This window comes from Eptatretus burgeri, chromosome 5, assembly GCF_056783735.1.
Source record: "Eptatretus burgeri isolate ZD-2024b chromosome 5, Ebu_testis_v1, whole genome shotgun sequence".
NCBI classification, from domain to species: Eukaryota; Metazoa; Chordata; class Myxini; order Myxiniformes; family Myxinidae; genus Eptatretus; species Eptatretus burgeri.
In genome coordinates, this window is record NC_140965.1 from 6,983,328 (window position 1) to 6,996,022 (window position 12,695).

General features: G+C 45.1%; 1 protein-coding gene across 4 annotated transcripts in view; it reads left to right on the forward strand.

Moving 5' to 3' along the window:
- Positions 1-12,695, forward strand: part of LOC147025789 (kinesin-like protein KIF13A) — a 178,372-nt gene that overhangs the window by 140,837 nt on the left and 24,840 nt on the right. For all 4 annotated transcript variants that reach the window (XM_085880595.1, XM_085880594.1, XM_085880597.1 and 1 more), the window contains exons 30-33: positions 874-995; positions 8,567-8,743; positions 9,375-9,470; positions 11,091-11,249. In XM_085880595.1, coding sequence (XP_085736721.1) covers positions 874-995; positions 8,567-8,743; positions 9,375-9,470; positions 11,091-11,249 — 554 coding nt within the window. The remainder of the gene's footprint in view (positions 1-873; positions 996-8,566; positions 8,744-9,374; positions 9,471-11,090; positions 11,250-12,695) is intronic.

The following is a 12,695-nucleotide window of genomic DNA, read 5'->3' on the forward strand; positions in this document are numbered from 1 at the left end:
TGGCGTGGTCAGCGAGCTCTCTCCGGCGTTGCTGCTGGTGCTTTTACGACCCACGACCGAACAAGAAAAGACTGAAGGGCAGAAGGGGCTTCAGGACCAGAGAGAGAACGGATGATGGACCACAGGGCGAGAGCTCATGGACCAGAGAGAGAATGGACGATGGACCAGAGAGCGAACGGATGATGGACCACAGGGCGAGAGCTCATGGACCAGAGAGAGAACGGATGATGGACCACAGGGCGAGAGCTCATGGACCAGAGAGAGAACGGATGATGGACCACAGGGCGAGAGCTCATGTGCGTCCGCCCTTTTATAATCTGAGGCTCCGCCCTTCGCCCCACCCCGCTCCTGCCTCCACCTCCCTTCTGGAAGCTTCCCAAAAAGGGGCATTCCCTCACCCCGACCGCCTCACGCTGTTCATCCACCAATCGGCGGCGAGCTGCCCTCCCCCTGCCTCCGTCACACTCGGAGAAACAGGCGGGAAAAATCCGCGCGCCCATCGGAACTCTTTTGCTTCCCTTTTTCGTTCGACGGTTTTCAACGCGGCTTGTTGCTTGCGTGGAGGTTTGTTCAAAATAACAATAGAAAAAGAAAAACGCATATCTCAGAGTCGCAGCCCGGTGAACAAGAAGAAATCTCTTTAAACAACGGTGGGGAACTATCTGCACATAAACTTAGCGTCATAACTGATCGAAGGACCCTTTATGGTGTATTGTGAATTTTATACATATATATATATATTTTTTTTATATGTATATATATATATATATATATATATATATATATATATATATATATATATATATATATATATATCATTGTTCTCTTTTTCTTGATGCTCATATCGTGCTCTCTATCTCTCATGCCATCCAGTTGAGGATCTGGGTGCAGCGGAGTTACTCGATGAGCAAGTGGCAGGCCAGGATTGTTTCCTGCCTGGTGAGCGTGGCTCACAGTTCTACTTCCTGCCAATCATCCGCCAAGCTCCAGACCAGGTCGGTTGTTTTTTTTTTGTGACTCCCACCACAACAGGATCTATTGTATAGAGTAAACATGCCTATTGGAAACTCGCCGGCAGTTTAAATATTTTCGTTGGTGTTCTTCTAAAACACATCTTGCACACAAGGTCCCAGATTGGAGTGACAAGCCATATCATAAAAACATTTTCCCCAAAAATGAAGAAGATAACGTGTCCTTGGGGAAAGTTTAAACTTGATCCTTCACCTCGACCTGCCACGATTCTAATTGCACGAAAATGTGAATCTGAGTTTTCGAACAATCGATAAATGGTCTTAGCATTTTCATTTCATTTCATTTATTATTCTGCAGGTACATCGTGACAAACATTGCGCCCTTGCAGTATTGCGAAAAGTGAACCAAATCGCTATCAATTCGCTCTCCTGGGGGATGACAATGGTGAAGGGGGAATAGTTCGGGAGATATTATGGTGGTGGAAGGGTGTGGGGGAGATTTGTCCTCTATTTCCCCTTTACTGCGGAATGAAAAGCGACGTCGGAAGATGGTTGTGCCAGCACCTAAAGTGCACCGTGTAGTTATTCGCTTCCACCAAGGTCAATGGCTGTGTTTGGCTGAATTCGAATTCAGTGTTATCTTGTATTTCTGTCCATGCTCACACGGCTTCTCTGTGAGCCATAGAACTTATAAATAATGGAACAAGCCGGTCAGCGACATGGCTTCTCGCTCTCGATGGAAAGCTGGCCGACGCGACGAGCCGATATTCATGTACATGCTATCAATCAATTTAGCACAATAAATATGATTATCACAGCCCTCTTAGTTTGTGCCCAGAAACCCACCTTGTGAAATTTCAGGCATGTTTCCAAAGAGACTCTAACAAATGGCAGCCCTGGTAATTCCATTTATCTATTCGCTAAAGATTTTATTTTTCATATGATGCTGTAAGACATTCTCCTTGGGCACAAAAAAACAGGTCCCTCAGAGGTCCAGTTTCGGAGGTATTGATTTTTTTTGTACAGTCCACAATAAGTGTACAATGTACGATAAAGTATTTTAGCTGTTGCTAAGTAATGGAGGTGTACATAGGAACCATTCATTTTCGTGTACATGCTCGCCACATTGTACACATTTCACCCAAGTTTCATCAAAATCAGACTCTTTCTCTTAGAGATATTCGCAATTAACTGTTTCTGAAATGTTCGACATGTACTCGCCCAATACCTATCTCCTCCTCCAAATATTTTTTGTTCGGGCTGCAAATTGGCATGAAGGGAGCTAGATAGATTGCGCACAGAACTCTAAGCTTCGATTTTTTTTTTTTCGATTTTTTGATACACATCCACTTTAAAGGGCCTTGGCTAGGGCCCGGGGTCCCATATTCGAAAGCACACGATTCCCAGATATATTGGTCCTACCTACCAAATTTCATTGGAATCAGTTGAGTGGTTTCGTCCCAAGGCTTGAACAAAGTTTCGTGGACAGACAGACAGATGGAAATGTCCAGAATAAGGGTGCTCTCAGAGCAGCCAAAAAAGTTCCTTTTGAAAGTCGATGGAATTAACTATTTGGTATACAGTACTAAAAAGAAACAGCCACTCACTTTGGGAGCATTGGCAGGTTGTCTCCGCCGCCCCACTCCTCGCAGGAAGGTGGAATTTTTTGCCTATGACCTGAAGGTGGATACTACAAACACATATGCAAAAGTTGGTGGATGTCGGGCCAGCCATTCTAGTTATCTTGCCAAAACGAAGTTTTTGCAAGATATGTTAGTCAGCTTGTATGTTTTTTTTGTTTGTTTGTTTGTTTGTTTGTTTGTTTGTTTGTTTGTTTGTCTATAATCACGTCTAAAAAATTCTGCAGAGCACAGTTATCATTGGAAATTTTTGTAACTTCGCATATCAGAGGCCTATAGAGGTCCCTTTCAGCACACAAAATTTTGAAGGTCAAGGTCAAAGGTCAAGGTCACTTTGTCGCAAATCAGGGGAGTCGACGAAACCCTTATTTTTTTGAGTAATTTTGATCGGATCGTCGTCAAACTTCATGGGAATATAGTTCATGGTCTGGCGCTTAGCTGATTAATTTTTGGTGGCGATTGGCCTTGACCTTCATGGTTAACGCCGAAGGTCAAACATATTTGACCCCAAGGTCAAATTTTGAAATCTTAGATACCATATCGAGTAATACCTCATATGAAAGCGCTTGGTAAGTGCTTTCCAGATCTGTCAAAAGTTTGACGCTATGATGTCATTTGATGATGTCATGACGAAAAAACGGATTTTTCATGAAAATTTTATTTTTTTGTTTGTCTGTAATCAGGTCAGGTCAGGTATGGGAGCATGTGCCAGAACAGCACGTCGCTGCGTCCACTTTCCGCCGGTACTCCAGGGGCCTCCGTCTGGCCATCCCCCAGGCAGATGCCAGGCCCATCCCCATCTCCTTGAGATGATGGTCAACCTGTTGCAACCATGAGGCACGTGGTCGACCCACTGGCCTCCTCCACTCATGAGACTCCCTCGCTGAGAGAATCTGGTGAGCAGGATCAGAGTCAGGAAAACGAGCCACATGTTCATACAGCCGCAACTGACGCTCACGGACTATGCAGGTAACAAATCTCATCCGAGTCTCTCTCAGCAACCTCTCGTTGGACACAAAATCCGACCAGCGATAGCCAAGGATTCTCCGAAGAGACCTGGTACCAAAGGAATTAAGTCTCAGATCCTTGGTCAGAGTCCAAGTCTCGCACCCATAGAGCAAGACTGGAAGTACCAAGGACCTGAAGACTCGGACTTTCGTCCTCCCGCACAGGTACCGGCAGCGCCACACCCCATGATCCAGTGAATCCATGACTCCCCAGGCCCGACCCAGACGTCTATTGACCTCTGACTCGCAGCCAGCAGAGACATGAATATCACTGCCAAGGTAAGTGAATCTCTCCACGACCTCAACATCCTCACCACAGACAGGACAGCAGCATCCAAGATGTCACCGAAAGCCTGGATCTTAGTTTTGACCCAAGAAACCCGTAATCCCAATGGCTCCGACTCCTCATTCAGCACCTCGAGGGCCCCCAAGAGGATGTCTAAAGTCTCCGCAAAGATGACTGCATCATCTGCAAAGTCAAGGTCCGAGATCTTGACATTCCCAAATGACGCACCGCAACTTGATCTCTCCGACATCCTCCCTAGAATCCAGTCCATACAAGTGCTGAAAAGTGTGGGGGCAAGTACACATCCCTGACGAACTCCAGTGACAACTGGAAATAAGTCAGAGATGGTACCACCACACTTCACAGCACTCTCAGTACCAGAGTAGAGTTCAGACATCAGATCGATCAGTTTTGGTGGCACCCCACGAAGACCAAGAATCCTCCAGAGGACATCCCGATTCACTGAATCGAACGCTTTACAGAGATCAACATAGGCTGCAAGCAGCCCCTGCCGAAACTCTCGTCTGCGTTCGGTGAGGACACGAAGTGCAAGGATACGGTCAATCGTTGACCTCTTTGGTGTAAAGCCTGACTGCTCTGGACGCTGGTGCTCAAGCAGATGGTGGCGAACCCTATCGAGAATTATCCGAGCAAAGACCTTGCCCGGCACTGAGAGCAGCGTCACCCATCGGTAGTTGTTGCAGTCTTGGCGATCACCCTTCCCTTTCCAGAGAGGGACAACAAGGCCCCTCTTCCAGTCAGTTGGGATGATGCCTGTGTTCCAGGCAGAGCACAAAACTGCATGCAACGACACGAGTGCAGCATTACCACCAGCCTTGAGAAGTTCGGCATGGATGCCACAGATCCCTGGAGCTTTGCCCCGTTTCAACTGGTTCACCGCAGCCCGTGTTTCCACAAGCGTAGGTGGACCACAGTTGATTCGAGGGTCAGCAACAGGGATTGTAACACCCTTGACGTCCAACTCGACAGTTGGGGGATCAGCCTGGTACTACCGCTCAAAATAACCGGCCCAGCGGGCCTTCACTTCAGACTCCTCTGTCAAGAGCCTACCACTCTCTGCTCGAACTGTAGTGCTCCGAGGGATGGGCTTTGATGAACATAATGCACGAATTCCCCTGTAAGCGGGACGAGAATCACCTGTCCACAGGTGATGCTCTACCCCCTCACAGATTCCTCGCACATAGGCCTCCTTGTCCACCCTCAGTGCACGTACAGTTTTACGCCTCAGCTCCCTGAACAGCTCAGCTCTGCCATTCAGCCTGGCCCTGCGACTCTGGTCAATGGTATCCAGTGTCCCTTGAGAGACAAAATTCTTCTTTGCCCTGCGGTGAGCTCCAAGGCATCCACCGGCAACATCAAGGACGGTGGTCTTGAAGGCGCTCCACAACTCTTCAGGACCCCCCAAAGCACCCAGACCCCCAAGTGTCCACTCAGCCTGTTCGCAAACTCCTCAGCTACTCTCTCATCCCTGAGCTTGGCAACATCCAGCCTCGGCTGGGATGGTACCATTCTCCAGGATTTAAGGTGCAGCTTTAGAGTTGCTACAACAAGCCTGTGGTCAGTATTGAGGAACTGAGCACTCCGGTAGACCCTGCAGTTCTGGATCATCCTCCAACGACCGTCAAGGAGGACATGGTCAATCTCCTTTGCCACACCGCCAGCGTTGGAATACCAAGTCCAGCGATGAGCTTGTGGGCGCTGAAACCATGAACCAGCCACCCTAAGTCCATGACTTCTTGCAAAGTCAAGGAACTTAGTGCCATTCTGGTTCATAGTTCCTGACCCATGGGGACCAACACACACCTCATAACCATCTCTATCAGTTCCAGTCGATGCATTGAAATCCCCCAAGACTAGAAGTGTATCTCGTCTGGGGCACTGATCAACCACAGACTCTAGTGTGGCGTAGAATGTGTCCTTCACGGTGAGATCACTCGCCTCAGTCGGAGCATAAACAGAGACCATGGAAATGACACCTAAGGAGTGACGAATCCTTAATCTCATAATACGCTCGTTGACCGGTGTTACCTCAATTATCATTGGGGTCAGCTTATTGGACACAGCTACAGCAACTCCTTGGGTATGGTAACCATCAGAGCGACCAGACCAATAGTAGGTGTAACCACCCACCATTATCTCGCCGCAATCCGGTCTCCGAACCTCAGAGAGAGCTGCAATCCCGATGTCCAAACGCTTGAGCTCAGATGATAACAGAGACAGGTGATCATCCTCTCTTAGGGATAGGACATTCCAGGCACCCACCCGAAGGGACCACCTCAGGTTAACCCAAGGAGACCGCCGTCTAGTGGACGACACCTCAGCACCACTCCGACACACTCTCCCGCAATCTGACCCAGGGATGTTACCCCGTGGTTTCCCTCCTATCAAAGATTGGGGGTCCTGAAGGCTTTGCCCCAATCCCGTCATCCGGTGAGCTGCCCTGCGAAGGGAAGCTGCACAGGAGGTACTCCCATCATCTGTAATCACGTATAAATCACGTATAATCTGTAATGTAATGTCTGTAATCACGTATAAAAAATTCTGCAGAGCACAGTTGTCATTGGAAATTTTTGTAAATTCGCATATCAGAGGCCTAGAGGTCCCTTTCAGCGCATAAAATTTTGAAGGTCAAGGTCAAAGGTCAAGGTCATTTTGTCGCAAATAAGGGGAGTCGACGAAACCCTACCTTATTTTTTGAGTAATTTTGATCGGATCGTGTTCAAACTTCATGGGAATATAGTTCATGGTCTGGCGCTCAGCTGATTAATTTTTGGTGGCGATTGGCCTTGACCTTCATGGTTAACGCCTAAGGTCAAACATATTTGACCCCAAGGTCAAATTTTGAAATCTTAGATACCACATCGAGTAATACCTCATATGAAAGCGCTTGATAAGTGCTTTCCAGATCTGTCAAAAGTTTGACGCTATGATGTCATTTGATGATGTCATGATGAAAAAACGGATTTTTCATGAAAATTTTATTTTATTGTTTGTCTGTAATCATGTATAAAAAATTCTGCAGAGCACAGTTATCATTGGAAATTTTTGTAACTTCGCATATCAGAGGCCTATAGAGGTCCCTTTCAGCGCATAAAATTTTGAAGGTCAAGGTCAAAGGTCAAGGTCATTTTGTCGCAAATAAGGGGAGTTGACGAAACCCTTATTTTTTGAGTAATTTTGATCGGATCGTCTTCAAACTTCATGGGAATATAGTTCATGGTCTGGCGCTCAGCTCATTAATTTTTGGTGGCGATTGGCCTTGACCTTCATGGTTAGCGCCTGAGGTCAAACATATTTGACCCCAAGGTAAAATTTTCAAGTTTTAGGAACCATATCGTTTAGTACCTCAAATTGAACACCTCGATGAGTGCTTTCTAGATATGTCAAGCTTGAGACATTATGACGTCATTTGGTGACGTTATGAGGCAAACGCTTATTTTTCATGGTTACTTTGTAGAACGATTCTCATCGGAATCTCTCGTAGGCAGATATTCCTCAAGGAGTCGCTCCTGGTGAATAGCAGCTCTGTTCACCTCAGTGTGACCTTAAAGAAGTCACACGTGGTCACATTTTGGCAAGATATGGGTCACCCTGAGGGTGACATTGGTTTATTTTTTTTTCTGTGATTTTCAGACATATATCCATACGTACAATTGCCTTATTTATTATCGGTAGATGACTTACATTGCCCAATATAAATAGTCATGCACCGCTTAACGACGTTCCGGGCAACGACGGATCGCATATACGACGGATCTGCCAGCTCTGGAAAAAAAAAAAAAAATTATGAAAAAAATGTAACTGAAAAATTCCTATCGCCGAGTGATGTAGCCTCGTATAAAAATAGCACGTACAATTATGTACACTGTACAGTACATAATACCTCATTAATGATAATAAACGACAGTGTGGCCCTGTTATAATGCGATCGTTGAGGTCCATAAAAGGTCATCGCAAAAAAACAGGGTCGTGCTAAATCGGGATTCAAGGAAATCGGCTTTCAAACTGAACCAATGTTTGCACGTTTACCTTCCAGCAAGAAAATTACCTTTGAATTGAAGAATTCCGCGAATAAATCGTTGTTCTTAGTCGACATTAAAACACAAATTTTTCAGTGAAGCTTTTTATGTTGTTAAAACAATCGCACTGTTCCGAAAATATATATCACAATTGACAGGTGCTCGTTTCTTCATTTGTAAATCATAACATCGATGCAATGATTACGTATTTATAAAATTCAAACGCTAATTCACCTTTCTATAATCGATGCGAGAGGAGATTGTTAGCTGCTGCTAACAACACCGATGGCCGTCATGAACAGCACAAAGGTAAATCTAACGTGTCTTCCATCTCTCTTGGATGTGTGTTACAATTGCCGACAGTATTCAGTTCAGTAACATGCCGTACAGGTTTGTATCCGAGGGGCAATAGGCTACACCATATAGCCAAGGTGTTTTGGTTTGTGTAAGTACGATGTTCGAAAACGAAAAAAAAAATGATGTTCGCACAACGACGACGTCGCTTAACGACGTGTTTCTCAGAACGTAACCCCGTCGTTAAGTGGCGCATGACTGTATGTAGTTCAAATGATCAAACATTATTTTGTTGTGCCTGCTGGTCATGCACGTAATGTTGCTGCAGGTGCTCGCCATTGCTTCTTGGGACCCGTCTATCCATGATTCGCCATCGTTGAACCGTGTCACACCCAGCGGGTATCACGTGTTCTGTGTGGTTAAAGTGACGCTCCAGCTGAGCTACCCAGCCTGCTTGCAACTGGTGCTACGCAAGCGCATCTGTCTCAGCATCTACAGCAAGCAGGTAGCTGCGTTTGTTTACACCTCACACGAGGACGGAACTCTTCTTCAAATCCTTGTATCCCTCAGGGTTTTGTGCGTCAAGCGTATTGAATCGGTTCTTCCTGCGAATTGCTGAAAAAGGAGCCATACTTTGGGGAGTGTGATTGGGTGGGATCTATGTCGAGGATGAGCTTGGGGGTCCTGCTCAGATTGGGTCGATGATATGATGTCATAATGCACATTTACGATGCACTGCAGACTCAAATATTAGCGTAAATGTGCTGATGCTGTGCATCCCTTCATTCGCTCGTCATTGTATTTTTAATTTGTGCCAAGCTTGGCAGATTGTTCTTGTAAACTACACTAGCTGAGACATGATCTGCATAATATGTATTGGTGTTATGGATTATTTAGCTACCATTCAATGTATTGATGTTGTAGTTACGCATTTTATTTGGAAATGTAAGTGGAAGGTCATTGTCGTAAGTGTAATTGAATTGTCTTCTCTATGAACACTGTTGGAGTTGTGTGTGTGTGTGTGTGTGTGTGTGTGTGTGTGTGTGTGTGTGTGTGTGTGTGTGTGTGTGTGTGTGTGTGTGTGTGTGTGTGTGTGTGTGTGTGTGTGTGTGTGTGTGTGTGTGTGTGTGTGTTAGAGTTTGACCCAGGTGATCAGGCGCAGAATTTCCATGCGAAGCTCGGCGCTGCAGGAATCGGGGGTCATGTACGAGATTGTGTCAAACATCCCCAAGGTGTGTGCTCTTTCCTTGTGTTTTAGGGAGAGGGAAAGAAGCAATAGAGGTGTGTGTGGTCGGTTGTGGTGATTTATATTACTAGTACGTGTCCGTTAAAAAAAAATAAATAAATAATTCCAACCGCGAGCAAGAAACAACAACCACACAGGCCGTTTCTTCGCTCTGGTGTGCCCGTACGTGCGTGGCCCGGAAGTTCGCATATCACAGTTACGATTATTTGCAATTTAGTTTTAATGGCCAATTATTCAATTAGCGCCAATGTATTTTGCTTTTTCGCAATGTTATCGCAAGGAAAAACAAAAAGAGAAGAGAAGAGAAGAGAGAAAAAATAATTTACTTCCTGGTTTGGAGCATTCCAACCAGCTCACTCTGATGTTACCGAAATTTATGCACTGTCTAATATGAAAACGATCATAACTTGGGGCATTGTGTTTATCTATAAATTCGCATAAGAAATCGAGAAATTATTAGAATACACGAAGTCATTACTCTCCGGAAGTCCGTACGTTGTAACCCGTAATGGGGAACGTGGCTGAGGTTGCCTTCCCCCATTGGCCACACCCACGCAACAACGTGTCTTGTCATTGGTTGGTAAATAAATGGCCATAACTTGGGAAGCACTTGTCTGATTAATATCAAACCTTGAAAAGGCACATCCTCATGTCCCCAGCAATATATCTGGCAAGTTTCAATTAGATCGGACCGGTGGTTGTCGAGAAACACACACACACACACACACACACACACACACACACACACACACACACACACACACACACACACACACACACACACTGCTGGAATTATAGATAGATGTTCCGAAAGTGCATTTTGACAATGATCCACACTATGAAGGAACAACTCCCGAGTGCACCACCTTCCACTTCCCTGAGTGTTTGAGTGCACCATCTCCCACCTCCTCCCTTCTCGATGAGTTCATTTCTGTGTTTTTGTATTGTGCGGTTGTGTAAAAGGGTGAGGTGAAAGGAATGTTGTGGTGCACACCCTCTCTCCCCCCCCACCCCTTTTACCCCCTTCCCATCCATTATTACCCCATGTTGCATTGGTTGAATTCTGCAGCCCTGAGACAGTACAGTAAAACTTGCCTTCCATTTTAATTTCTTCTTGACTGCAAACCTGCAAAGCTTTTCATACTTCATCTGTTCCTTTTCTCTGATCTCCTTAATTTAAGCTTGGTACCTTTCATATCTGGATTGATTGTTTGCCCATCCCTCATTTCTCTTTTCATGTGGCAGTCTTGATTGGTTAAGATAAATATGTCGATCGTGCTTTGGAAAAGGAATAGCGTGCAGGTGCTAATGTTTAAGAAGACAACATCAAATCATCCAAAACTTTTTTCCTGCCAATGCTCTGTCTTAGCATGTGTAGCATAGACACACCGGCAGTTGCACAAGCACTGAAAGGAAAAGCCTGGATCGTTCCCATGTCGAGTACAAGGTTGTTTGCATTTACTTCAGCTTTCACGTGATATGTCTGTGTTGATGGCACTGTAATGGTGTGAATAAGGGTTACATTTGTCGTTGTAGAGTTGTGCACAGAAGGTATGGTTGGGGTTGTGGGTAGGGGAAGGATTAATGCTTTGACCGCATCTTTCAGGCTTCTGTGGAGGCCGAAGATGTTGAGAGCCTGGCGCTTCTAGCAGCTCGCGGCGACGAGGTTGAGGATGAGGATGACGCCGGCGAGACTTCCATGCAGCGATACACACGGCGCATCCTCGCCGTTAGCAGCTTGCTCGAGGCCGATCGACTGCGCCAGGTCGGGGGGAGGTTCTTTTGCCTGAGAGCAACGTTTGACTTCAGTTTGTTCCCAAAACAGAACTCTTAACGCATGAGCAGAAAGCACATTTTGTCACAATACTTGAGCAATGTTATCGGGGAGGTTTTGGGTGAAACCAAGCAGTGTTGTTTAAATGTATATAAACATTATTACCCTCACTGAAGGAGAGAGTATTGCATTTGGGTCCATTTGTTTGTGTGTTTGTCTGTCTGTCCGTCCGCACACAACTAGTGTTTTTCTCCGCAACCGCTTGTCGGGTTGAGACTAAATTTTCATATTAGGAGTGACGACACATGTACAATGTTTTGTTGATAATTATAACGTCATAGGTCATGTGGTGTGGCAGCCATGTTGGAAAAACAGAAAAACTTTGGACCTCTGTATCTTTGAAACTGCACCAAGGAAAAAATTGAAATTTGACACGGAGCAAGTACTCACCATGGGGAATAAGTGATTTTGTTTTGATGACGTCGTAGGTACCGTCGTTTATGACATCGTAACATTCTACATATGCAATTATATCTAATCGGTATGAAAAATTGAGGGTCACCTTGGGATAAAATGGTCCACAGAAAAAAATTTGATGTCATCGGTCACCTGGTTCAGCAACTGTATTTAAAAAAAAAAAAAAAAAAAAACCTTCAAAATTTTCATCTCTGAAGTGGCTGAACAGATCGAGGTGAAACTTAACATGTGTGATTTCCTATCCATGAGGAACAAAAGGTTCACACACATGACGTCATAGGTCACTTTGTTTACCCTAAAATTTACTTACATTTACCCTAAAACCTACAAAAATCTCCAGAATGGCTGGACAGATTAAGGGGAATCTTCACACAAAGTTCCCCAAGCCTTGGGGTACCAGGGTATTCATGAATGACTGATGTCACGTGCGCGTCAGTGTGTGTTCCTCCTCCATAAGTAGAGGGTAAATGGGGTTTCTAAGGCATCCATTCAAATGAATGGGGAAAAAGGGAAAAACTCTGAATCAACCCCAAGAAAACCCAAAACAGGAGATTGATTTCCTTCCCCCCCCCCCATACAAATGAATGGGAAAAACTTTCTGTCTCAAGGCCCATAAGGTCAAGAGAGGAGACTGATTTCTTCCCCATTGAGCAACTGTTAAACTGAGACTTACTGATTAAAGCACTTTTTTTCCTTTCATATTTTTCATTCCATTCAAAGAGTGATCCAATCGAGTGTATTCGTCTCTTCAAGCACGAAACTTCCTTTGGTTTTGTAACATGGGGTACAACACAGTCGTGCAGCTGAAAAATTTCCAGAATTACTGAGTTGTTGAAAAACAGGAAGCTGTCCCCATTGTGTTCAAGCCCGGGATATTTTCCAAGATTACGTAATCACACTTCCTCTCGGTGCTTTAAAAGTCAGCTCTCGATCGAAAAATTATGTCTGATGGCTTTTTCA